The following is a 26,639-nucleotide window of genomic DNA, read 5'->3' as shown; positions in this document are numbered from 1 at the left end:
ACTATATTTGTACAGCACCTAGCACAATGGGGCCCCTCCTGGTTGAGGCCTTTAGGTGATGATGGAATATAAATGATTAATAAAAACTGTATCACCCACCCACTCCCAAGATCAAGGGAGAAATACTCTGAGATTTTTTGGGAGGAGGTTTCAGTCAGGGGCGGCTGTAGCTTTTTTGCTGCCCCGAGCAGGCAGGCAGGGGGCTTCCGTGAACCCGCCGCCCAATTGCTGCCGAATCCGCGGGACTGGCGGACCTCCCGCAGGCGTGCCACGGAAGGCTGCCTGACTGCCGCCCTCGCAGGGACCGGCAGGATGCCCCCCACGGCTTGCCGCCCCAGGCATGCGCTTGGAGTGCTGGTGCCTGGAGCCGCCGCTGGTTTCAGTGAAGCTATTATCCTAAAAAGCAGAAGCTATAGAATAAGCATGAGCTGTGATTTAATCTTATGCAGACTCTGTATTCCAGTGGCTCCTAGAGGTCTGAATGAGGATTGAGCTCCCTGCTGCGCTGTGCAGACACAGGCCTAGAAAGAAACGGTCTCTGAAATGCTTGCAGTTTAGGCTGAGATGCAAGAGAGAAATGACAGGAGGATAAACAGCAGTGAGATCGCGGGGTTATATCGTCCAGTGATGTGTCCTTGATTCAGCAGGTATCTCTGCTGTTGCAGAGTGCAAAATGCAACTAATTATGTTTTGTATTGAAACATGAAAAGGAATCGTAATTGGAAATAAGCATTTGGAATAAACCTGCATGCCTCAACTGCTGTAAGTAAATCTCTCCGGTCATTCATTCTACCGATTAATACGACCGTACTTACCTGACTTTATTTCCCGTGTCGATGTTTTTCTGGAGGATGCTGTGATCTTGTCATTTGGGAAGTGGCGGGGGGCAGCTGGACTCCATGGAAGGCTTTTCAAGTAGAGGAGAGTAGGTATTTTGTGTAAATGCTCTGTCAACAGAGCCGGGGAAGGTGGTGTAGGGTCCTCTGTCGGATTGACACCTCCCTGCTGTAAGCTCTAAAACTCTACATATGCTCCTGGAGTTCTGTTTGTCTCCCTCTGGCTTTTCTTTAACTTCACTGGGAATTCGTTGTGTCCCAAAGCCATTTTCGCTTTTCAGTGACTTTATGTTCATCTGTAGCTATATTCGAAACCCCCTTCGGACACACTTCAGCAGCTGGGCGCAGGGTTGGCATGGACTTTTCCACAAAGAAAATAAGATCATATTTGCCTTTGGCGATTGCAAACTGTGTGTTTCCCGCAGATGTAAGAATGACATTCATGTTCTAAAGCCAACGTTGTAGAACTCTTCTCCTGCTGTCGTGCAAATTATTGCTGAGCAGTTAAAACTTACTTTAGCTAGACCAGAGCTTCCCAAAGTATTGTCTGTGGAGCACTCAGGGTATGCCTACACTGCCGTTAGACACCTGCAGCTGACTTGGGCTCATGGGACTTGGGCGAAGGGGCTGTTTAATTGAGGTGTAAATGTTTGGGCTCAGGCTGCAGCCCAAGGTCTGGGACCCCCGTCAGGGTCCTTCAGCCCAGGCTCCAACCCGAGCCCAAATGTCTACATCACAATTAAACATCCCCTGAGCCTGAGTCAGCTGGTACAGGCCAGCCACAAGTTTTTAATTGCAGTGTAGACATACCGTAACTGGTGGTCATCAGAGAAGAATTGGCTTCTCGCATGGTGCTGGCAACCACCCCATTTTCCAGCGGAGAGAAACAGAACAGACAGGAGTGGGGAGAGGAAGTGAAGAGCTAGAGCAGACAGTGTGATTAACTGGACAAAACAACTCCTTTAAAAATCGTTAAGAATACATGAAATACTCTCACTGTCCCATGTACGCAACTGGTGTAGCTGCCGCAGGGAAATGATGTGACTGCAAATGGGAGGGGAGATCTATTAAGATGCAGTCGCTGCTTTGGAAAATGGGGCCCCCCCATAGTTTGATGTCCAGGTAAATGAAATGATGGTGTGGTGAACAAGGCAGTGGACTGGCAGTCAGGAGAATTGCTTCTAGGCCTGGTTCTACCACAGACAACTTTGGTGGCCTTGGGAAAATCACTTGCGTTAACACTTTCAAAAATGGCAGCTGATGTTTGGGTTCCCGATCCAAGCCGCCTTGGGCTTGACCTCTTGTAGGTGCTAAGCACTCTCATCTCTCATTGGCTGCATTTGCAGTTGTGGATGCTCAGTACCCCTGCATATCAAGTCCACAGTTTCTCAAGTTGGGCCCTCAGAATGAGCGAATCTTTGTCGGATGGGCGAAGCATAACGCATAGTGGATTGTTAGGAGAACATCTCAAGGTTGTCCTTGCTTTGCAAAGAAGTCCTGACTTGCCACTATGTTACATTTGGCTTCAGTGGAGTTACAATTGTGTGAAACCAGAGTAATGTCGTGCAGAATTGGGGCTTGTGACATGTGGTCATTAAAGATTTCACAAGAAGTTTTTAGGAGAAAAGAGTTAACTTGGGTGTCTTGGCCACATTTCCACTTTCTTTGTGCCTATGAAGAAAATCTCTTTGTGTTTTTCATTTGGAGAAATTAATTTGGAGGAGCGCGGGGGGATCAAAATGTGTGTTACTTTGCTGACACATGAGGGTGTTCCACCCCAGAAAAGGCTGTTTTTTCACTCATGTGGCAAGTGACTGTTCCCTATGTCTGTCTATTTAAAAAAAAAAATAAAGGGGAAAAAGCACTCTATAGAGGTATTGTTACCTTTAGTCTTCCTCTCGAATGCTAACCGGGAGTGTGGTCTTTATTCAGCACTGAAATATGGAACCATAAATACAGAGCTGGGGTTGTACAAAGCGGCACCTAATGGAAAACTTCTTGACGCTGCAAATAAGCAGATGAGCAACTGATCTAATATATTATATGTTAGCAACTGATCTAATATATTATATATTATTCTATAGGTCCAAAAATCTATGCTTTAGCTAGAACTCGCTGTAGATGAAAAATGTTAGATAATGTAATGAGTCTTAGTGCCAAGAAGGTGAAAGTATAAAATGAGAGCAAGAGAGAGAATAAGTTGAGCTGGATATCTACGCCTGGTGGAAACAGACTCTGGGTTCGCCCCTTTGAGAAGGATTTTTAATTAGATTCTTCTCTCCGATGCGCATTGCAAATTATTTCTTTCTGTCTGCTGTATATGCAACCCCTAGCTCCTGGCAAACTACAGAGGTGTCTCATGAATAAACTAATCAAATTCATTCGATTCATTTTTTTTTTTTAAAGATATAAACTCAATCTGGCAGCCTGAAGCTGAAATGGGCCTTTTACCACCCGAGTCTAAATAATTTGAATTAATAGCTCACACATAACGAGAACTACAACCTAAACCTCGCCAATGGAGCAGTGAGGTTGCTACTTTCTCTGGAGCCATATGTTGGCCTTGAATTACTTAGCAGCGCCTGAGCCCCTTGGAGTTCAGCTGCAGGAAAATGGTAGTGGAGCAAATTCTGCCCTTCTCTTTCTTAGCCAGTCGGCCAAGTTCATCCAAATGGCCGTGGACTTACAGGAGGGTAGGTGCTCCAATAGAAGGTTTCGCAGAGGGCAGTAAGGAAGTGCCTTTCCTGGGCTTGTATCAGTCTCGGAAGGGAGACCCCTCACATTCTTTGCTTCCACCGAGGTACTTAGTGCTTTCAGAGAAGACGTAATAAATATTTCATCACCTTCTTGCAAATCAGTCCAGGGGAGAGCTACAGTCTGTGTCTTGGCTGGCGAATGTAACAGTGTGGTCGGCTCTAAGACCCTATATAGAAACGTGGGCATGTTCTGCTGAGTCACCTTAAAATCTCTGCGGTAAGACTTGAGGTCACTGTTGCATAGCTCCAACCACAGTATAACTGCGTGGGTGCCTCTCGTAGGGACAGAAGGAAGTAGGAAAGAAGAGGCTGTCCTGGAAGGGACTGTAGGGGCAGCTGAACTCAGGGAAGTAGCTTAGGTTGAGGTCAGTGTTGATTTTCAGTAGCCAATAAGACCAAACCTCAGGTGGGGGGTGAACTCGGACCCCAGCTCAGAGCCTGTGCTCTTGGAGCATGAAGTAGGCACCCAGCCTGCTCCGAGCATGTGATGGTGTGGATAGAAATGCATGTTGGGGAGGCTCTGTAGGAGCCCCACCCCATCCTTAATGGATACCTATAGCCTGCTGTAATGGTTAAAGCAAGGGACATGTAAGGATTGGCAGGACTTGAACCTGGGCCTGCAGGGCTATCAGGCAACGATGCAGATCCCTAACTAGCTGCCAAAACTGCCCTGTTTCTAGAACAAAAGTACTTGTGGCCCCTTAGAGACAACCAGTTTATTTGAGCTGCTTCTCTGTTCCTGAGCTCCCCGTATTGACCTTGGCTCAGACTTAGAGTCTGACTCCCAACCAACCCCTGGAACCATAACACGGACCCAGATACAGTATTGATCCTCAATCTGATTCCTGACTGTCTCCTTCTCTCACCCTCGGCTTAACTCCTGACTCTGACTCCGGCTTGACCCTCATCTTGACTCTTGACCGTGATATTGGCTCTGATCCCCGGCTCCAGTTCTGGAATCCCAAACTCCTGCCACTAGTTCTGCCTACCTTTGCCCAGGATCCTGACAGAATAGAGATTCAAGACATCTGTGTTCTGTCCCTGGCTCTGCCACTGACTTATGTGACCTTGGGCAAGTCACTTAGCCGCTCTCTGGCTCAGGTTCCCCATTTTAAAAGGAGGGTGATAATATTGTGAGGCTTAACTCGTACATCTTTGAGGCAAGGAATTCCTGAAGTGGAAGGTACCATTCCCTCTTCTCTTCCTCCCTCTTTTCTCACACTGTCTGGCCCAAAGCAGACTCCAACCCCCCCCCGCCACACACACACACCATGGGGTTTAAAGGAAAACGGCTTGCTAGCCCAGGGTAGACAAGATGTAACAGTTCTGAAAGTCCTAGGGTACGTCTACACAGCAGCTGGGAGTGAGCCTCGCAGCCCGGGTTGACAGCCAGGCACTAGCTTCACTCAAGCTAGCATGCTAAAAATAGCAGTGTGGACGTTATGGCGTGGGGCACACGTGGAGGTTGGAGCCAGGGGTCAGGTGGGCTTGTACTCATATGGCCAGCGTGTTTAGCAAGCTATCTTCCCTTCCCTCCCCCCAAATGCCCCACATGTGGTTCCCCTCTTCCTGGCCACACCCCTGCCCCGCATTCCCATGAAAGATGGTAGCGGGGGGGCTCTCAGCTGGTGAACTAGTGAGGTTGGTCAGCTGAGGGGACTGTCAGCTGTGACCCCTGTCAAAGATGCATAGCTGCCAGAGTTGACTGCACACTAGTTGTGCCAGTCTGTTGTGCCTACAATGGCGTACAAGCGTCTGAATGATAATGAGTTGGACTCGGGGCTTAACCCTATAAATGATCAGATTAACTCCACCAGTTGTTGTCTGGCAGATGATCAGCTGTGGCCAATTTATGCGTGAACAACAGGCACATTCCAGTGAGTGAGAGACACTTACAATTGATTGGTCTCTAGTGTAGACAAGGCCCAAGTTGCTACAGAATTAGTGGACTGAAGTCTATATGTTGCCTAGCCCAAAAACAAAGCCCTGGCTGGATTATGGAGGTCCCTGGATAACAGACAAGGATAGGCAGCTTCTTTGGATGCTGAATGTTGTATGATGGGGAGTTACGGGGTCATGGCCATTGACAGGAGAGACAGGAAAACCCCAACCCCTTAGGTCTGTTAGTCTAGTGCAGTGGTTCTCAACCAGGAGTCCGGGGCCCCCTGGGGGGGCTGCGAGCAGGTTTCAGGGGATCTGCCAAAATAAACCAGAGAGGAGGGCCGGCGTTAGACTCGTCGGGGCCCACGACAGAAAGCCGAAGCCCGAGCCCGGCCGCCTGGGGCTGAAGCCAAATCCTGGGCAACTTAGCTTGGCAGGGCTTCCTGTGGCATGGGGACCCTCGGCATTTGCCTTGTTTGCTACCCCCTAATGCCGGCCCTGGCTTTTAATCTACTGGATATGCAGGAAACCAGTTGTTGTGGCACAGGTGGGCTGTGGAGTTTTTATAGCATGTGGGGTGGCCTCAGAAAGAAAAAGTTGAGAACTCCTGGTCTAGTGGTCCTTCTATGGTCCCAAATGTGGCTTTCTTGCTGTTGTCACACAGAAATAACAATCCCAAACCAACCCTCCTGCCCTCCTTTCAAATCAACCCTTTGGAGGCCTTCTCGGTGTGCACGCATGCCCTCATAAGCATTCATTTAGCTGGCATGCTGGCAAATACTAGTGTTCTGCTTGCAATATATATCATTAAAGAGGAGTTGTAAGTGGCCTTCAGCAGATAGGACTGTGTTATTAACATGGACAGCCTTTATAACAGAGACAGCCTCCTAAGGAGAAGCAGTAATTCTAGGGTTTCCTCTTGCATTGGATCCTGAAAAGATTATTTTCTCATTGCTTCTCGAGAGATGTGTGCAAACGTCTCTTGCATCGGCTGCATTAATGGAACTTTCATCTCTGCAAATCCAGCGCTGGGGTGCTGGGTGGAGACTCCCGACTGAGGTTTTGGTAAAAACCTTTACAGCTTCATTGGGGACAATCCATTTTCTCTGTCCTGTATTTCTGGTCCTGTGCATTCCTTTGACCCTCACTTCCCTATTGGTTTGGATGGTGACCTGACTGGACTTGAGACGAATAACTTTTTTTATTTTATCTTAAACAAACTATTCATGGCACCTACGTCACCACATGAGAAGAGACACGTATTGCACCTTAAAACCACGCTGCCAGCTACTCTGCAGTGAGTGACTAATGACCTTGTGCCAAACTGGGACATAGCCAGTCGGGCTCTCTTTTTCCTTTGTGTGTCTGTCTCCCTGTTTTTGAAGATCATGTTTTCTCTCTTTCCCATGCATTCTGTAGCATCTGGAACAAAACTCCCCAGGCACTGGCCAAAAAAATGCCCTCCGTAATTTAATGCTTGTGTAACACAGTTCCCCACCATGAATGCTTAGCACTGCTGGAGGCTGGAATCTTTAGCACCGAAGTGCAGGCTTCTCCCACTTGAGCTACAGAGGTAACTCTGCTGGCTGTTAGTAGTAGTAGACTCCTTATCCTCTATGTGGATGAACCACTAATGGAAGAGGCGTCACACAGTCAGCATGTTACAATGGCAGTCATGTACTTCATATACAATGGTAATCATTCCTACTTCAGCCTTCCAAATGACAGCAGTACTCTGTCATTGGAGGGTGCTCAGGGTTACTGTAAAAGGAGTGAGTCGGGATTGGTAGAGTAGCTACCAAAATGTTTTAATCGGGCAGTGCAATCTCTGTCTGTCAGTTTAGAGAGGGGTGCTGAGACCAGGGCCTGTAGGCATAGGGCGAATGGAGCGGATGTAAGGAGAGAAATGGTGAAGAAGAGGGAAAATCGGAGAAAAGAGCAAATGAAGACTAGAGAGAGGAAGCTGGAAACAGGCATGACTCATGCTTCTGTAGCTGCCAGGTTGAAACACTGTCTAGTCCTAATCAGCCAAAGTTGTTTAAACAATATGTTAGAAACTCTAATGAGGATGGTGGGATGGTGTCTGGAAGGATAAAGATCATTGACTTTTCAGCCTTGGGATAGTGGTTTGACTCCATTTTTCTCCTTTACATTACATGTTTTATGCCTTCCTTATTGAAAGTGACACAGTAGGTGTCTTTGGCTTCACACATCTTCCTTTGCTCTGCCATCTCTCGGAATGAGATGCAAGATTGATCTACTCCTCTGGCTTCACTTTGTCAAAGGGTTTGAGCTAAATGCTTTCTCCTGAAGCGCTTAGAGAGCGTCAAGATTGGGGAAAGGGCAGGATTGGGAAGATACTGTTCAGTGAATGACTTTTAAGCAGATCTAGACGGTGAGTCTGGAGTCAAACTTCCCCACAGTTTACAGGTGTTTGGATCAGAGGCAGTTTTAGTTCATCCTGATGATGCCCCTTTCTTGGGTCAGAGGGGGGTGGATTGTGATGGGCGAAACGGTTTGTCCTGGATGTTTTTCCTGAAGCTGAAAGGCCTGGAGGATTAGAACTGGTCTACAAAAAAAAATTAAAAATCATAGCTGTTTCCATTTTGCAGGGTTCAAATCTGACCTCTTCCTCCCTCTTTTTTGCAAAAAATAATAATTACTAGTGATTTTTATTGAAACAATAATCCAAGTTCCTCATTTACTGAAAACCCATTTTCTTTTTTGTGATATTTTTGATGATAATCTCCATTGAAAATTTTAATTAAAAATTTTGGAACATGACCAAGTGGGGTTGGTTGGTGGTTTTTTTTTTTTTTTTTTTGGTGGGAAATTTTTCATTTTCTAAAAAGGCCAAAATTAATGGGGGTGGTGGTGGTTGTTTTTAAATTTTCAGCAGACTCTACGAGCACAGTCCCAGAGTTGGGGTGGGTGGTAGTGTTTGCTTTGTCTTTGCTTCTTAGAGTAACCATGACTTAAACTAGCAGGGAATACTGGGCATCTCTCCAGATTGGCAATGCTGCTACACATCCTTTCTCTACGTTGCCAGTTCGAATCCCATCTAGCTCAGGTAGTCCTTCCCATTCATGGCTCTGTGTGTATGTATTGTTTCCAATTACAAATGACACTAATTTAGCACCTGAAGAATTAACTATGCACTCCTTTCAGAACAGACCTGCTGAAATGGGGGGACAGTATGGGGTAGTTGAATAAACAGATTTACTCTGCAGAGAGATTAGTCCAGTACGTTTCACTAATCTATGGCGTTGCATGTACTACCCAAGTCCCATGGTGCAGCAATGCACAGGTGTTAGAGGTGAATAAAAACATGCTTTGGAGACAGGAGCTGCAGCTCAGGAGTGCATTGCCCAGCTTCTGGTTTCATAAGGAGGAAAATCACAAATATGGTTTCCTTAGAAACCATGCCCCAGTGACCTTGGCAACACCAACAGCCTGTTGCTATCCTCCAGACGTTAGTCTGCTGATAGTGGCCAAAGTGGCGATGCTAAAGCCAGGTCAGACTTTGCTTTTTCCCACCTATAGGTTGTGGAGTATTTTATAAAAGCAGACGTGTACTGAAGGGGAAATCGAGGCACCGTGAGCTGAAGTGACTTGCTCATGGATACAGGACAAGCCAGTAGCAGAGCTGGGAAAAAAACTCCAGAGTCTTGTATATGCCTCTCATGCCCTATCCATCGGCTCTCTCTGGCTGCCTCCATACAATTGCTGCCGCCTTTGTTTTTCCTGGGCAGCCCTACTGCTCTCATTCCAAGGTGATAAAGCTGGGAGCTCATTTGAGTGCTTGATGGAAATGAATGCCTACATTTTGATTAAACCATTCAGCTCATGGACTGATGCAACCTGCCAGCTGGCTTTTTTTTAAAAATACTTATTTTAGCAGCATTAGCAGATTATCAAGGTTGAATAAATCTGGATGTCTGAGTCAGATGAATTTTCTGGGTTCACCACACACACGTTCCTGTATGCCTGCCAGGGGATGGGACGTTCAACAATTGGTTCTAATGCTATCATGCAAATATGACAGTCTTGACTATTCATTATTGACTTATAAGTGTGTTCCCCAGTCCCTTCGGGGTCGTGGGAGCGCTGCTTGTCACAGGACAGTAGGGTTGCCAGCCCTTCAGGATTGTCCTGGAGTCTCCAGGAATTAAAGATTAAACTTTAATTAAAGATTGTCATGTGATGAAACCTTCCCGACCAGGTCCAATCAAAATTGGCAACCCTATGGGACAGTTGTGTCTATGCTCGCTTAGGGGATAAGATAATCCTGACTGATGGTGACAAGTTCTATGGAATATATCAGGCTAGCTAAGAGAAGAATTGAAACTTACTTTAGGGGAAAACTCCGTATTGTTGTCACTGTTAAGTGTAGACAAAATGTTACCGGTTATTACTCTTCTGGTTAGTAGAGTTGACCTTTTTTTTTTTATAGAAATAGTTAATACCAGTAAATGTCCTTATGTGGATACAGTTTTACCAGTATAAGATGTCTTATACCAACAGAGTTATTCCCCTTCCCAAATAGGAATAGCTATGCTGGTATAAATCACCTTTACACCAATATAACTGTGTCCACACTAGGGGTTGTGCTGCTTTAACCATCTACGTATAGCTAAAGCAGTGTGACTTTCTAGGGTAGACAAGCCAAGAGGAGGAAGAAGACTTTAGTGTAGCACTGTGAGAACCAAGGACTAATCAGGGGGAGCTGGTCAGACTTTTAAGTTGACCAGCTGGTATCCACCCCAGGCCCTCAAAGGTTCTGGACCCACATAGCTTGTAGAAAGAAATGTGACTCCATGTATCTTTATAAATTTCATTAAAACCCATCAACCAAAGTAAAAGCAGGGAAACATATAACCTAAAGTTAAGCTAGTATTAATATTAAACTCCAGTTATGAATACAACTATCAACTCAAGGTCAAATTAACAAATTAGTCTTGATGTTGGATTAGAATTAAATCTTCAAATTAATACCCTAAATAATCAATCCTTATAAATTCTAAGATGAAGATGGATGTCCATTTCATTATAAATACTAACTAAAGAATTCTACTAATGTCAATCAAATATATAGCTTGAACGGTTAAATATGTTTAACACTGAAACTGAATTACTATCTAAAGTCTGGACCACAAACTCAGAACCAATTCTAAAGCTTCCTTGTTAGACTTCAGTTCTTGTGCGGTGGCTAACCCATTCCTCCCCTGTCCCAGCAGAGATCTAATACAGGCTTTAATAGAACACTCTTGTTAAGAAGTTTGACAACTCTTCTTTACCAGAAATTACAGCATGCAATCTCCAGCTTCTCAAGACGTTTAAACATAGAATGCACTCTGAATAATTTTATGAGACAATACTTAGATCTGTTTAAACCTGGGGAACATGGACACGGCCACACTTTCACCCCTCAAAATAAAAAAGGGTGGGATGTTGTCCAGTGAATAAAAATAGAACATTTGAGATAATAGGGGTGTTGCAAACTCTTCAGCACTTGCAGTCATCTGCTCTCAGAGTGTCGGGGCTGAATCTGCAGTCAAGTAGCTAGAGGATGATGTTCCACTGGCGCAGCGCTATGTGCTAGCGGGCCTGCTTTGGGTTCAGGGAAAGACTGATCAGAGGCCAGAGTGGCCTATTTGTTGATGATGTGACTTGGTCTCTCCAAGGTGATCAGCCTTGGAGATTCTGGAAGGTTGGTCTTCCTGCAGGTGGCTTGTGGACCCAAACAGCGAGGATTCTCAGCCTTCCCCTTGATTTTTTTTAGTTTGCAATCTTGACTTTCTCAGCCTTGATGCGCTGCCTTCCAGGACCTTTGGACAAATCAGAGATGAGACCTACCTTGGAGCCTTGCAGCCTCGTCCAATCAGATTCAAATTAATTCGTCCTTAATTAGTGTCGCTGTGGAAAAATCCTGCTTAAATCAGCAATAAAAAAAAATTCACTCTTTTGCCTACCACAGAGCCCGTAAGTCTGTAACCATCCTTCTCCCCCACAAAAAATCTGCATAAATGAGATAATGTTTGAGGAAGCTGGCATTGTCTTACAGGGTGAAAGGGCTGAGGATAACTTTATGTCACCAGTTTACAGAAAGTTCAGTATAAAAATAACTAATTGGAAAAACCCCAGCAACAAAACCAGTCACTTGATGTTCATTTGTCAGCAAAAATTCTAACTTATTAGTTTCATCGTGTCTCATTTCTTATTATTCTTGGAAACAAGGCAACTGCGGTAACCTTTCTATTTTGGAACTGAGCTATTGATCAAACAGCTTCCCTGGTGAAAAACGCTATCTAAGAGCTAAGTGGTGTTATTATTATTTCATTATTACCTTCTGAAAGCTACTCTAAAGCTTTAATCATGAGGAAACCTATTTGCAATATAAAACTTTATAAGGTTTATATGTCCATATTAGCTATTCTCCTCAGAACGGAGATAACTCAGCAAGCCTGTTGTAGCTTCTAATGTTAAGAAAGATACCAGCTGGTGTACTATTGCTGTTCAATTATACACACATTTTTAGTAGTAGTATGCAAAATATGTAGAACTTCACACTGTTTCATACCTGGCACGGACTATGCAAGTGGGTAATTGTGCATTTTTTTTTCTTCTGGTTTTGGTTTCTTTCTGAGGCCTGATCTAAAGCTTTGCAGGCATAGCTGTGTCAGTTAGGGGCATGATTTATTTTATTTATTTTGCTGAAATACCCAAAAGCCCTAGCGTAGATGCAGTTCGGTCCTTTTTCTGGGATAGTTTTCATTCAGGGAACTCATATAAGCTATACTGGCAGTAGGACTTGTATGTCAGTATAAACTGCATCTCTACTATGAGGGTTTGATGGTACAGCTATCCTGGTAAACCTTTTAAGTGTAGGCAAGGCCTAAGAATAAAATATGTGCTGTGCTGGACTGGACCAATCGTCCGTCATGCCTGGCATCCTGCCTCGGTTTTGCTCAGTATCTGCCATTTCAGAGGGAGGCTGAAAACCAAACCCAACCACCTGTGATCCAGGCAGCTCGTTGTGTATGAGGGCAGAAAGCCCTTTCATGAAGTCTACCGCAATTAGCTGACCTGCTGAAACGTGAGATTTGATTACCTCTGCCTTAGCATCTTCTTCCCAGGCGACGGGGAGTGAGGAAAACCTTTGTCTGTCCTCAGCTCTCGGAAGAACTTCATTGCTGGAGGATGCCTGGAATGGAGAGTGTCTGAACTGGATCCATGTGTTCTAACTGTGACACAGCAGGGCTGTATTGCAAACTTTTTTTCTTGTGCATCCCATTCCTTATCCTCCCAGTCTCCCCACCCTGTGTGTCCTCACTTTAGTGCTGGTGCTTCTGCTTCTAACCTCCAGCGTTTTGATAACCAACAGGTTGGCGGGACAAAAACGGGAGTTGTGCGCTATGTGGGCGAGACAGATTTTGCCAAAGGAGAATGGTGTGGAGTGGAACTTGATGAACCTCTAGGGAAGAATGATGGGGCAGTCGCTGGTACAAGGTACTGTATACGTGCGCTGTGCTCCAACTTGGGGTCTGAAAGGGTGCCCGAAACCTACCAATATAATGTGGAGTCCAAAAGCCAGCTGCTTAGGGTGGTCAAAGGAGGCAGAGCTAGAACTTATGCTATGAATTTAAGCAGGGGACATCTAGACTGTATATTGGGGGTTGGGGGACTATTCTAATGGTGAGGTCTTTAGACTGGGAAGTAGTTTCCCCAGGAAAGTGGTGGAAGTCCCATTACTGGAGTATTTTTAAACTTTTTAAAAGTTTTGAGAGAAAAGTTCGTTTGTTTATTTATTTTAAAGAAGAGATTCGTTGTTGGGTTTTCCCCCATGTCTGGTTTCTGTGATTCTGTGACTTTATTAAGACCACTCACCATCAGACGTTTCCGTCACAAATCCTTCACTTTCCCTAGTCTATGTATAATTCACCCTTTCCGCTTTCTACATAATAAGGACGTGAGATCGTCTCAACATGCTGGGCATCTCTTCTTACTGGAGGCGAGGCTTTTAATGAGCCCTGAATGAACAGTTCATTAAGTTATTGCTCCAGGCTTGTAGTGATTCTTAAGCATGGCATCTGTTTGCAGACTGAACTTACAACCCCTGAATCCATTCAGTGCCTTCTACAGCAGTGTAGCTTTCAGCAGGCATCTGTCTGCTGGTGAAGGGCAAAGCTGTGAAGTCGACCAGATCAGTTTGGCATTGGGTAAATATCAGAAAGGCAGCGTGCTCTTCCAAACTATCTCCAACTTCTGGGTCTGTGAAACTGGGCAGGAGAGCTGATGAGACTTCTTGCTGCAAACTGTGACCCCAAACCTCAGATCGTGAGTTACCCTGAACTTTGGGGAAGTTTGGTTCTGGGTTCTGGAACTCATGCTTGACTCGTGTGGAAATACAGTCAGAACAGACTCTCCAGATGCTACGGCAGGTCCATTAATGGGAATAGTGGTAGGGAACATTCTCAATCCTTTTAAACCTGATAAAGGTCAGGGTTTGGATCAATGTTTGGGTGGGTTCTCACAGTATCTGAAATGGTTCATTGATCCCTGGTGTTCACTCTAATTTTTCAGGTGTTGTGCAGAGTCCTATAAATCTTAGCACAGCCCTGATCTTTCTATTTACAGCTATAAATCAGTGACCAAAGGCAGTCTGACTCTGGTTAGTAAATAAGGTACGTGGGATAGCAACAGTACCATGAAACATTATTACTACGTCCGGGCTTCCTCGGGAAACCCAGCTATGGCAGAGGCTAGAGTGTAACTTCGAAAATAGCATGGAACTGCCAATTACTCAATGGGTCCCGGTTTCTGCAGCAGTGTCATTCATTTCTGGCAGCCTGGGTGTCTGCTGGCCACGAATCTTTATTTGAAACAGGAATGACTATGTATTGTCGCATGCCAGCATGAAGGCATCACAATAAACCAGCAAATGACTGGAAGCGGAGAGTCCCCGAGGTCCAGTCACGTCCCGAGGCGAAGGAGAGAAAGGAAGGGAGGATGCTGGAGGATGAGCTATGGAATGAATCCAGCCAGGTGCCTGCTCTCCATCACTCAGTGATAAAGTAGCTGCAGGTTTTATCTTCAGAGTGCCCCAAAGTAACTTGTTTTCTGTGTGGACGTAGAAGGTAAGAGAGGGGTGTATTGAGCGCAGGGCTCCGGGATTCTGCTACTGAGATCCAGTCCTGCCTCTGCCCCCACTTCCCACCCATTTGTAAGAGAAACTTGGTTCTGCCTCCAGCTCCCTGCTCGTTGTCAGGTTAGCCTTGCTCTGAGCAGGAATTCACCTTTCTGCTTTAAGACCATGATGCTGGGATCAGAGGTGGTTCAGGTAAGTAGGAGGCCCCCGGCAAAGCCAGTCACCGAGGTCTCCTGGCTGCAAGACTTTCTCCTCCGTCACTTGCAAACCCTGTGCCACGCTGTCAGATGTGGGGGCAGTTCAGTCCCACAGTGGGGAATAGCGAACAGGAGTGAATTAGGGGGCTAATAGGTGGAGATTTCAGTTTAAACAGGAGGAGGGAGGGAGGGGGAAATCTGTACTGTGCCATAATATAGGGGCAGGTCTCATGGGACTCACGCGAACCACAGAGCTCTTAAGCAGTACAATGTAGCCCCCCGTACAACACAGGCACATCAGCAGCAAACCTCCGGCTAATAGTTCAACCGGCACCCATTGGAGTGGGTCTCCCTCCCTCCTGTGTTCTGACTGCAGGTTTGGCAGCGTTGTCTCAACTGACCCTTGTAGCCCGAGCCGACCTTCTGCTTTTCTGCATGTCCCAGTCCTCGATGGCTGTGCTGTCAAAGCCGCTGAAAGCTGTGAGTTGCTCAGCGAAGCCTTTGGAGGAAAGCCGTCTTGCTAAAACACACACCTTTCGTTTTGCTGCTGCACCACAAAGGATGCCCTGCGCCAGCACTCAGCACCTGCCACGCTCCCTGTCCCCAACGCTGACCTGCCGGGGCGTCATTTTTAATGCGCTGGGCTTGTCCCAGCAAAATCCCAAAGTCCTGGGACTCAAGCAAGGGGGGGGGGCAGAACGCTTGCTTTGGCTTTGCTAACTGTTGCCATCTAGTGACCGAGACACTCATCCTGGTTTGTTTTTCAGGCCATTGCTGGGTGAATTTCTATTGGTCTTTGGGTGGCGTGTTAGCATGGCTGACGCTGATCAGACATGTGATAGCACCATGCTGTTTTCTGGTGGTTTCTGGGCCAGGGTGACCAGATGTCCCGATTTTATTGGGACAGCCCCGATTTTTGGGTCTTTTTCTTATATAGGTTCCTATTACCCCGCAGCCCCATCCCAATTTTTCACACTTGCTCTCTGGTCACCCTATTCTGGGCTCACTCTGGCTCTGTGCATGTCACGAGCGGTCTCCAAAGAAGGCCATTGTCCCTGGGGAGCTGAAGACAGTAGACTGGCAGGGCGTGGAGATGAAGGGGTGGTGCTGCCCTCTTTTGAAATCTGCCACTGCTGGAAGAGCAAAACCTGAGAGAGTGGCACTCTGGGGAGATGGGAAAAGCGAGTGGAAATGCCTGGGAGTGCTGTAGGTGTGTGCAAAGGGTGCTTGGAGCCTGGTGCTTGGCTCTGGCTGCCTCCCCTGAGAGACAACGCCGTGGGGGCAGCTGTGAAACATTCCAAATGGGGTCATTCTGGCACAGCTCCAAGTGCTCCGGGGCTGTCCCAGGTGGCGTGACGGGGTGGTCCTGGCTAGCCGGGGGAAGGGCAGGGCCGGTGCACCTGAGGGGGAGCACAGAGTTTAAAGTTGTCGTCCCCTGGCGAAGGGCAGTGTCCGTCCCACCTGCTGCCCTGCACTGGGGACGAATGCCCGCACTGACAACACTGTCCTTGTAGCTGCGCAGGGCTGCTGGGCACGTACCCAGTATTCACAAAGCAATTACCAGATGGAAGCTGCCGCACGAGGGCCCAGCATGTAGCGTGCAGCACCGTGGAAGGGCAGAGTATTGCTACACTGTGCCTGCCTCTCTTATGTCTTCGCACTGGTGTAATCCCATTGACCTGACGGGAACTGCTTGTGATTTGTACTGGTATATCCGAGAGAAGAATCTGGCCCATTATTTTCCCACCTGGGAAGCAAACTGACAGTCCATTAATTCACCAGCGTTTGTATTTGTCTTTACCTGCTTCTCTTTTCCACCCGCACTGTTCTGTGACCCTCAGTTACCTTTACTCACACTCTTATTTCCATTAGCAATTTTCATAGTCTCCATTTCCCCCCCTTTTTCCCGGTGCAATCTTTCATTAATGAAGACTAAGAGACTACTAGTGCTGCCAATGAAGGGCGTTACTCCTTAGACTCAAGTGGCAGAGGTCTCTACTTTGGATGCCAAAGGCCCTAGGTTCAAGTCACTTCATCTTTCTGTGCCTCAGTTTCCCCATATGTAAAAGGAGGATTATGTTACTACCTCCTTGGAAGTTCTCTGATATCTACTGGGGGAAAGTATTATGTAAGTCCTGGGTATTATTTTTACTGATGACCTGTGGAGAAAGACGGTGTTCCAGCTACAACCCCTTACAAGTCAGACATCCTTTAATAGTGACTTGCAGTCACTACCAGTCTGGACCAAAACCAAGCTAGCAGACTAGTGACGGTGGGCTCTGTATTCTGTTACCAGCCCTCCCATGCATAGCTTATTGTAACAGCGTGACGCTGAGCAGGGCTTTGGCTCGTCTGCAAAAGCCACGTTGCTTTTCCTCCTTGGTTCCCCAGTCTGCAATGAGGTCAGCCCTAAGCAGTGATCTTCTCCAAGGCCCAGGGCCTGCCTGGCAGCCAGCGGAAGGGACGAGTGGTGGGTTGTTTTTTAAGTTGTTTTGAAAAGATTGGGCTTGAACAGATGCTTGCAAATGAATCATTTTCTCCTCTGGATGGAGAACAGGCTGTTCTGCAGCCTCCCATATACATAGAATCAGCCTGTGACAGACACGCATGCTTCTGCCAACGTTTACAAGCCAGTTCACAAACGGAAGGCGATTTTGGAACGGCTGTTCACATCTGGAGAAAGCCGACGTCGTGTGCCAGTAAAGCTAATACTTGGTTAATATTCGTATCCATATTGGTCTTGTGTAGTAATTGTTAATCATGATTAGTCACTATTTTATGTACAGGTGGGATAGGTTTTACTCCATCGTTTCCTGCCAGTGGCTCATTTTCAGCATTAGGAGACGACTCCCAAACCAGACTGTATCGTCTCCCTTGGCTACTACACTGACACCAGAGAATGTGACACGCACAGGCTGTCTGGTTTCAATTGCTGACCTGCAGCAGGTCAATGACAGCTTACCCATGGCTTGTGCAGATCAAGCCGTGCTCCAAAGAGGCCCCAAGTTTCTGACAGTGTGGGTTTCTGGCACCCACGTGCGGAATGGGGCCCCCAAGTGAGACGTGCCTTAATCTCTCGCCAGCATCAGGATCAGCCCATGGTCCTTCTTCTAGAGTTGAAGTAACTGCAGAAATGGGATTGCACCTGAACGTGCCCATCCCCTTGTCTCCATTGTGGCTCTTGTTTTGGTATTTTCCTTCTTCATTTATCTGCATCAAAATCATCATCTTGTCTTCTCGTTTCCTTTGTCTTCTTGCTCTGTCTTCCTTACCTTCAGTAGCCCCACCTGGAGAGTCAGTGATGAGACAGAGACAGCCCATTCTGCATGGAGTGTTTTGATTGGGAAATGTAATAGGGCGGTTGCTTCCTGAGCCATCCCCTCTGGCCAGAGTTCCTTAGCAGCAGCCTCCCTCCTGTTCTCCCTCTTCAGGGCCCCCTTACAGAGTCCCCACAGCCTTTCTTGTCAATCCTCCTGTCCTCCGCTCAGGGCTTCCTCCCACCAGATGTACCTCTGCAATGCTGCCTCAACCTAACCCAGGCCAAAGAGCACCTGGAGGGATGCACATGTTCTCCTGGTGTTCATACATGTGAATCTTGGCCCTGCCCTGGCGGACAGAGTTTAGAGTGCAGGAAGCTTTGGATTGTTTTGTGGAGTCATCTCAGTGGACGGAGTTGGGTTGGAAGCAGGGGGCAAGGGAAATTATTTTGTAGGCCCAGCCCAGCTCCCATTTGCTGTGAACTGAAAGCAAGTAGTTTTCTGTTCTGGGTTTGGTTCAGTTCTGAATAGGCAGCTGTGAGGCATCTGGAGCAGGGGAAAGGAGAGCCAGTGCCTTTCCCTTAGGACAACGTGGGTAGAGGTTTTTTTTTTTTTTTTTTTGACACAGACATCTGGGATCCTGCACAAGTCACTCTGCTCCTGAGTATATATTGGAGGAAGGTCACCTCTATCTCATTCTTTAAAAAAAAAAAAAAAAAAGTCATATCTTCTCTCATCTTCTCCTCCTTCCGCCTCCCCATATGGCAAACCTCTGTCATCACCTAACAGTGCTGAACTGGAGTGATGTACCAGGCAGAAAAGAGAGCTGTGGATGGTGTCACTTAAACCAGCCCACATTAACCAAGTCCACAACACTCATCTTTCCTTTCCTCCTCTTTTTTTTTTTTTTTTTTTTTAAGGGTACATTATCTGGCTAAACAGACTAGCAAAACCAAAATGTCTTTACCTGTGTGACTAATAAAACCCTACATTGCCCAGGGAGGCTGATACAATTCAAAGGCCTCTTCTCATTTGCACTAAAGCTCCTTTCCATGCTCTGGATGTGCAAAAGGGCCTTAGTGTGGGTGTGAATTTAATTTACTTTCACCTTACGGTTGCTTTGCACTGTCAAGTTGGTATAAAGGGGCCTCAGTAGACATGAGAATTTGGCCCCCTCCTGTGGTTTGATGCTTGTTTTTTGCCCCCCTCACTCACTAAGTGTGCACAGTGAAATCCGACTGGTCAATGTCACTTTCATAGATTTCAAAGTCAGAAGGATCGGCTAGTCTGACCTCCTGCATAACAAAGGCCAGAGTCCTCCCCCATAATAATTCCTGTTTGAACTAGAATCATTACTGATTAACTTCAAGCTGTGTCAGGGTTACAAACACTCCGGGATGAATGTTTAAAACCAAAAACACAACAACTCTCCACCCTGTTTTCACCGACATTAAAAATATGATATAATATAATACGTAGGTCACTGCAAACGGGGTTTATATTTTGCTTTTGGATATATTCGCTACTGTGAATTTTTGTTTGTTTGTTATTTAAGCAAACCTATATTTTGGGCCTGTCTTTCCAGAGAGTGGGCCCTTAACTGCCTCCCCCAAAACACTGGAAAAGGGGAAGACTCTAACCTGTTCTACGCATGGAACCCATAATGCCACAGTGTTGGCGAGGAGACTGTTAAATCCTCTGTAATTCCCGATTCATAGTCTCTGCATTATGATAATCTAATGTGACCTCCTGTATACACAGGCTGTAGAACATCTCCCAGAAGTTGGGTATCATTGGTTGGACTCCCAGCTCTGACTGGGTGTTGCCCAGTGTGGGGGTGGTATAGGTGGAGACAATACCCTTTCTGACATTCTCTCTTTCTCCTGCTCCAGGTATTTTCAGTGCCCCCCCAAATTCGGCCTCTTCGCTCCCATTCACAAGGTGATCCGGATTGGGTTCCCGTCCACCAGCCCTGCTAAAGCAAAGAAGAGCAAACGGATGGCCATGGGAGTGTCAGCCTTAACTCACAGCCCCAGTAGCTCGTCCATCAGCTCTGTCAGCTCCGTGGCTTCCTCTGTCGGTGGCAGACCCAGCCGGAGCGGATTGGTGAGAGAACCTTTTCATGCACTGGGCAATTCGGGCCTAGATCTCTTCTGCTCTGACTCCGCAAAGTGGTAGGGCTCATATTAAGCATGTTAGCAGGTGCATTGGTGCAGCTACTACTGCTCAGTCAGCCAAGAAATGGGAAGTGCGGGGGAGACTGTGACTAATCTTAGCTTCCCTCCCCGCCTTGGATGGTGCTATAACCGATTCCCTGAGCATTTGTGGTCATAAAAGATCCCAGGACACTATTTGCGGAGGGAGGGGCACTGACTGTGATGTCATGTCCATGGATAATTATATTCTGCCTTCTTAAAATGCCATCTTGATTGCGATATTTTTCATTTCCGGTCCTAAATGGTTGCATAGCATTGCCTTGTAGTATTTAACAGCTGCTTCCTTCCAACTTCAGAGGTGGCCACATTTTGTTGTTGTGGGAAAGAATTCCTATGAATTGTGTGCCTAATGCTTTGGGGTTCCCTGGAGAAGACAGGCACTATGGGAATGCAAAATATTATTATTAAAAGCTCTAGCTATAGAATATACAGGGCGATCAATGTGGACCACTATCATCTGGGCTGAAGTAGAGAAGGACAAACAAGTGTCCGCCACGGGGAGTGGATCCAACTTTCCCATACTTGCCGTCCAGTGGAGAACAGCCCTGGCAGCTGAGCTCATTTCGTTTGGGAGTTTCTTCGGCGGCTCTCATAAATAAAACGTGTTTGGGAAGAGAGAGCGGTTGTTCTTTAAAAGTTCAAATTGTGATCTTCACAGCACTCATCACACCCCCTTAGCCCTGTTCCTGGAGAACTCCCTTCCCATCACTGCCCAGAAGAGCTCTCCAGTCCGAGGGAGCTGGTCTGCAATCTCATTCCGACTAGGAACCTCACCCCACCCCTTCCAACTAGGCCATGAACTCCCAGCTCCAGAGAACGCAGCGTCTGGGGGCTACCGGATCAGTGGATTGAGCTGCACTCTAGCTCCAAAGGGGCGCTGTGTGTGTGCGCAATCGCTCTGTCTGTCTGGTGAACGCTGCTTGCATGGGGGGGAAGAGCACAGCGACAGACCCTTCACAGCTTAACTCTTCTTTCTAGCTGACGGAAACCTCCTCTCGCTATGCCCGGAAGATCTCCGGGACTACCGCCCTGCAGGAGGCACTGAAGGAAAAGCAGCAGCACATTGAGCAGCTGCTGGCAGAGCGAGATCTGGAGAGAGCGGAGGTTGCCAAGGCCACCAGCCACATCTGCGAGGTGGAGAAGGAAATTGCCATCCTGAAGGCCCAACATGAGCAGGTAAAGCATGTGGCAAAGGCAGGGCCAAAAACCCTTGCACTATCTCAGACCTTCCCTGCTTCGGGCTCCACCCTTAGCTTTAAGCTCGTCTGCTGGCAGTTGTTCAGGCCAATTGCATATCTGCAGCTCAGCCCACGAAATTGAAGCCCCTACAGCTTGCCATTAGACAGAATCTGGGTTTGGTGCCGGTGGAAGACATTGATGTAATCGCCTTTCATGCTGATGTAACTGTGTCCATTCCAGGAGGTTTCACTGTTACCTACATTGGTGTCTAGATTCTTGGTCTCAGCTTAGGCCATTTTGTGTTGCTTTGCGCACAAAGCAGCCAGACAGCTGACTAAGTGGTGCGACAGGGTTCTCCCATCACTGATTCTTGCTGCCTGCTCTGCTGGCTCCACATTCAGGGTGGGAAGCATGGAGAGACAGAGCACATAGTATCCCTGTAAGCGTCTCTCTAATCAATAATGCTTAATCAATAGTGGTGAAGACTGGAGTGGCAGGAGCCCATCTGCTGGTGAAAGGGGAATTTGTTCTCCTTGGGTCATTCGCTCCATGGTCTCCATGCTGAGGCTACCAATCAGGGATTGTATTCCCGTGATTCTTGCAGTGCCACCAGGTACTGAACTAAATGAATAGCCCCCAGTTGTGAGTAACGTTTGGTCACTACCAGCACTGGGCGAAGAGTCAGGAAAATTGTGCAAGGACATTTGCACAAAAGTTAAACATGTTCACTCCCCTTTTTTCACAAGCATTTGTGCATATGGTGTTTTGTTCACATTAAATTGTATGTGTTGGAAGTGCATAAACTCTTATTCACAGGTGGACAGGAGTGTTTACTCTAGTATGGGCACTGGCTATTCAGATTTATAAAACTTCCATTGTCCACTCAGGAAGCAAAAACAATACCATGTGCCATAGCTGTCCAACCACATGCCAGTCAGACAGCCCCCAGAGCTTGAAAACTGTTTGCATAAAGCGTTCATCAAACAATTGCCAGTAACAAATTGATTCATAAAAATCAGTCTCTTCGTAGCTAGCTAAGGAGCAGAAAAAAGGGCTAAAACTGTCAGATAAGTTGTTGACTCAGCGCTAGTTACTGCCAGCCTGGGCTCTGTTTAATTTGGTGACCTAGGGCCAGATTTTCAAAAGCGTTCTGGGCCAGGTCTCACGTGCTCAGAATGGCTATCTGGAGTCAGGTTTTCAAAAGGGCACAGTACCCAGCAGACTCCTATGTGCTGAGCTCGTTGGAAAATCTGGTCCCTAGAGATGAAAGCCTCCATACATATCATTTATAACCCCCCCGAGCTATCCAGTTCAGTCCCCTGTTAAGCTTTTAACAACTGTGTATTGCAAATGTAACTGGCTGGCTGTGGGGTGGGATTTTCTTTTGTTACAGTATGTCACAGAGTCAGAGGCGAATCTCCAGCGAGCACGGACCCTGGTAGATGGGGTGCAGAAGGAAAAGTTGGAGCTGCTGAACCAACTGGAAGAGGAGAAAAGGTAACGTAGTAAAGGGGGAATGGGGTGGGAATAGGAAATGTGTAAAAACAGCAGAGGTAATATAACAACATGGTAAGTTGGAGGGAGTGGGGAGACAGGCCATGGTAGTTCATTGGTGCATTTTCCTTGCCTTAGATGATGATGCCTAGCTCTTACATTGTGCTTTTCAGAATGTATCCTGGACTCTGGGAGCTGCTTGGCTCCCTGATTTCAGTGCATGTCAAATGCGCTGGGCTTTAGCTGGCATTGGCGTTGTTGTTTGTGTGGGCAGCGAGTAGGTGGTGTGGAGACCGGGGAAACAGATGAACAATGTGAGTGCAGTAGATGGCAATGGAAATTCGTCGTGCCCAGCTGACTGTAGTTAACATATCAAACCATTCAGGCCTTCTGTCCAAAGAGGATTATCCAGAAAGGTGGCTGAAGTGCTACGGCTAATCACAATAGAAAGGTAGTGTTTGGTAGGCTAGAGTTCCTCGCTCCTTTGCCTAGCAATGTTTAGAGGAGACTTGAAATGGGACCATTACTTGTATCCCCTGTCGCGTCCAAAACACCAGTGCTATTTCTCTTCCTGTGTTACGTGTACGCGGCCAAATCAGCTCAACTGCTGCTTTGAATGTAAAGAAATCTGAAGCGGAAAGTAATCTATGAACATCGAACTAGAAGAGCCCGGCTAGGTCACTGAGTCCAGTCCCTGGCTATCGCAGTCATCCTGTCCTACAATCCCATTCATAAATGTATCAAGCTCCATTTTTAAATGGATTGGGTTGTTTCCACACTACTCCTGTTGGGAGGCTGTTCCCGAACCTCACTCATATGAGGGGTACAAACCTCCTCCTAATTCCCAGCCTCCGTTTATTGCTGGCCAGTCTCTTTCCTGGACAGATAAAGATATGGGATACTTCGCACTTAGGAGACTGATCGTTCTGGTTCTCGTCCAAGAAGACTAGTGTGATTAGAACCACTTTGTTGCTGTTTAATATAGGTTGTACTTAGGACAAAACACGCTATCAGCCGCCACTCACAGCCATCAGCTCTGAAGTGCCGACAGTCCCAAGATTACATTATTCAATATTCAGCAGGACACCGGCACTTCAAAGAACGTTTGCCGGGTTCACTGACTGGACTCAGGGTGCACGGAAAGCCGCAGCAAATGGATTATTAACAATACTACACAAAAGGGCATCGCTCTCCCACCAGCCGGTGAAGTTAGTCAGAGCGCTGCTGCCGCCAGAGCCCTTACACGGGCAGGGGATGGGTGTCAGAGGTATTAGCCTGAAGGAAAAAAGCATTTGAGGAGACATTTGGTCCACCAGGTACACCTCTACCCCTATATAATGCGACCTGATATAACACGAATTCGGATATAACGCAGTAAAGCAGCGCTCTGGGGGGGGGGGCCTGCGCACTCCAGCGGATCAAAGCAAGTTCGATAGAATGCAGTAAAGCAGTGCTCCGGGGAGGGGGGGGAACAGAGCTGTGTGCTCCGGCGGATCAAAGCAAGTTCGATATAATGCGGTTTCACCTATAACGCAGTAAGATTTTTTTGGCTCCCGAGGACAGCGTTATATTGGGGTAGAGGTGTATCTTTGGTGGAAGAGTGACCAATTGAGGGTGTGCTGTCTGAGACCCAGTAAACCTAACAGAACAGTGCACCCCAGCGTAATGAGACTATCCAGTTGAGTGCTGGGTGGACCATGTCTTATTTTCAGTAGGTCAGTACTGGGAACGGGGTGTCTTCCTCTAGATGGCTGGTGATGAGGCTGTCCGTGGTACTGCACCGAGATGATGTGCTAAGGAGTGCACAGACAGGTTCCCTTGCAGTTATGTGGAAATGGCAAATCTTCTGCTGCTGCAGGGTCCTGTCAGTGTTTGAGAATTAGCAGCATGTGACTTCTAGTTCCTTGAGGTTGGCAAGAGACAAAGGTTAAGACTCTGCCAATATTTCTAATAGCCACTCGATACTGCAGGGCTTTGAGAGCCGTCTACTGCGGGAAGGGGAGGGGCGACCTGAGCCGGCTGTCCCCTTGGAAGCACAGAGGGATACAGCAGGATGCTGTATTATGTTGCCAGCATCTTTGTCTTCTCCAGTGTGTTTTTGGAGACAAACCATTACAAGCTGAAGCCTTTGGGGGCAGCGAGGCTGGATTATCCTCACAGAGAGAGAACAGCCGAAAGGAGAATGAATCACAAATCGCTTCTGGATTGTGCCCTGACAATGACCATAGTCATTTATGGCACTGAGTGTGCTCCAACTAATGCTTTAAGGTGGTGGGATTGAAGCATCTTTAAACAAATCGGGCAGTCAGCAAAGCCTTCCTCTGAAATATCAGGGTTAACATATTTTTTGCAAAAAAACAACAAGGAGTCCGGTGGCATCTTAAAGACTAACAGATTTATTTGGGCATAAGCATCTGAAGAAGTGAGGTGTTTTTACCCACGAAAGTTTATGCCCAAATAAATCTGTTAGTCTTTAAGGTGCCACCGGACTCCTTGTTGTTTTTGTGGATACAGACTAACATGGCTATCCCCGATACTTGACATATTTTTGGCATTCTTCTTATTCTGTCATTAGAGAGGAAAGAGAAACACTCCCAGCCTGGGGCTCATCCCAGTCCTATAACTCTAGTTATGGGATCCCACCTTCCACAAAGACATTTCCTGCCCCACCCTGCTTTGCAAGGTGATAATCTTGAAGGCATCTGTGGGAAGGGAGGGGAAAGCTGAGTTGGAGTTAAACCTTTGTTAACCAAGCACCAGGTACTGTCCCTGTCCCTGTGCCCTGTCACATGTGCTTTCCCCCAAATCTCAGATCCTTCAGACTTCCGTGTACATGTGCTAGCATATGAGACTTGTGTTGCTGAGACTGCGCTGAGAAAGAAGGTCTGCTCTAGTTGGCCAAATGATCCAAGGACTCCATTTACAAAAAACCTCCTGCTGATGGTGGGACTATAAAGATGTTTCCCTGGGCTGTGTGTTTGGTAGTTAAAAGGAAAATAGTGACGCACTCTCCCTTTTTATTTGAAAGATGTCCCGTCTGAAGATGTTCCTTCATGCACAGGACTCCCACTCTTTCCCAGCTCCCTTTCCACGCTACAAGAAGCAAGAGATTGTTTAACCCGAGACAGCTGAGTTCTTGCCTAAGCAAGAACAGATGCCTTCTCTAATTAGAAGAGGTTTAGACAAGGAAGCTTGTTTTTAAAGTTTGATCTATACAGACAGAACTATTTTTATCCCGGACGGAGAATCACCGAGTCCTTACATCTGGTTCCCACGGCAACATCTACTGCACAAGTTTATTATTTTAAAAAAATCTGATAAAAGAACAAAGAGGGTTGAATTTACCAAGAAGATTGAATTGCAATTCTATCATTAGTGGGTTTTATTTTTGTAGTGGAGGTGTGTGTGTGCGTGTGTGTGTGCGTGTGTGTGTGTGTGTGTGTGTGTGTGTGTGTGTGTGTGTGTGTGTGTGTGAGAGAGAGAGAGAGAGAGAGAGATGCCTGTACAGCATTAGTCTCTTGTGAAGATTTTTTCTGCCAGCCTGGTTCATCATTCCCACAACATGGGGACGTGAAAACTGCCCATAGTCACCCTTGAAGGGAAAAGCCCTGATTGTCTGTGAATATCCAGTAATGAACCCTTCGGCCCTTGGCACTGCCGTTCCCAATGCTTGCC

General features: G+C 46.8%; 1 protein-coding gene across 3 annotated transcripts in view; it reads left to right on the top strand.

The window, feature by feature from the left end:
* Positions 1 to 26,639, top strand: part of CLIP2 (CAP-Gly domain containing linker protein 2) — a 124,718-nt gene that overhangs the window by 65,355 nt on the left and 32,724 nt on the right. For all 3 annotated transcript variants that reach the window (XM_065573007.1, XM_008166152.4, XM_008166153.4), the window contains exons 4-7: positions 12,858 to 12,982; positions 19,968 to 20,181; positions 21,270 to 21,467; positions 22,864 to 22,967. In XM_065573007.1, coding sequence (XP_065429079.1) covers positions 12,858 to 12,982; positions 19,968 to 20,181; positions 21,270 to 21,467; positions 22,864 to 22,967 — 641 coding nt within the window. The remainder of the gene's footprint in view (positions 1 to 12,857; positions 12,983 to 19,967; positions 20,182 to 21,269; positions 21,468 to 22,863; positions 22,968 to 26,639) is intronic.

This window comes from Chrysemys picta, chromosome 19 (genome assembly GCF_011386835.1).
Source record: "Chrysemys picta bellii isolate R12L10 chromosome 19, ASM1138683v2, whole genome shotgun sequence".
Classification (NCBI taxonomy): Eukaryota; Metazoa; Chordata; order Testudines; family Emydidae; genus Chrysemys; species Chrysemys picta.
Note: the sequence above shows the minus strand (reverse complement) of the source record. Positions and strands in the feature narration are given on the sequence as shown.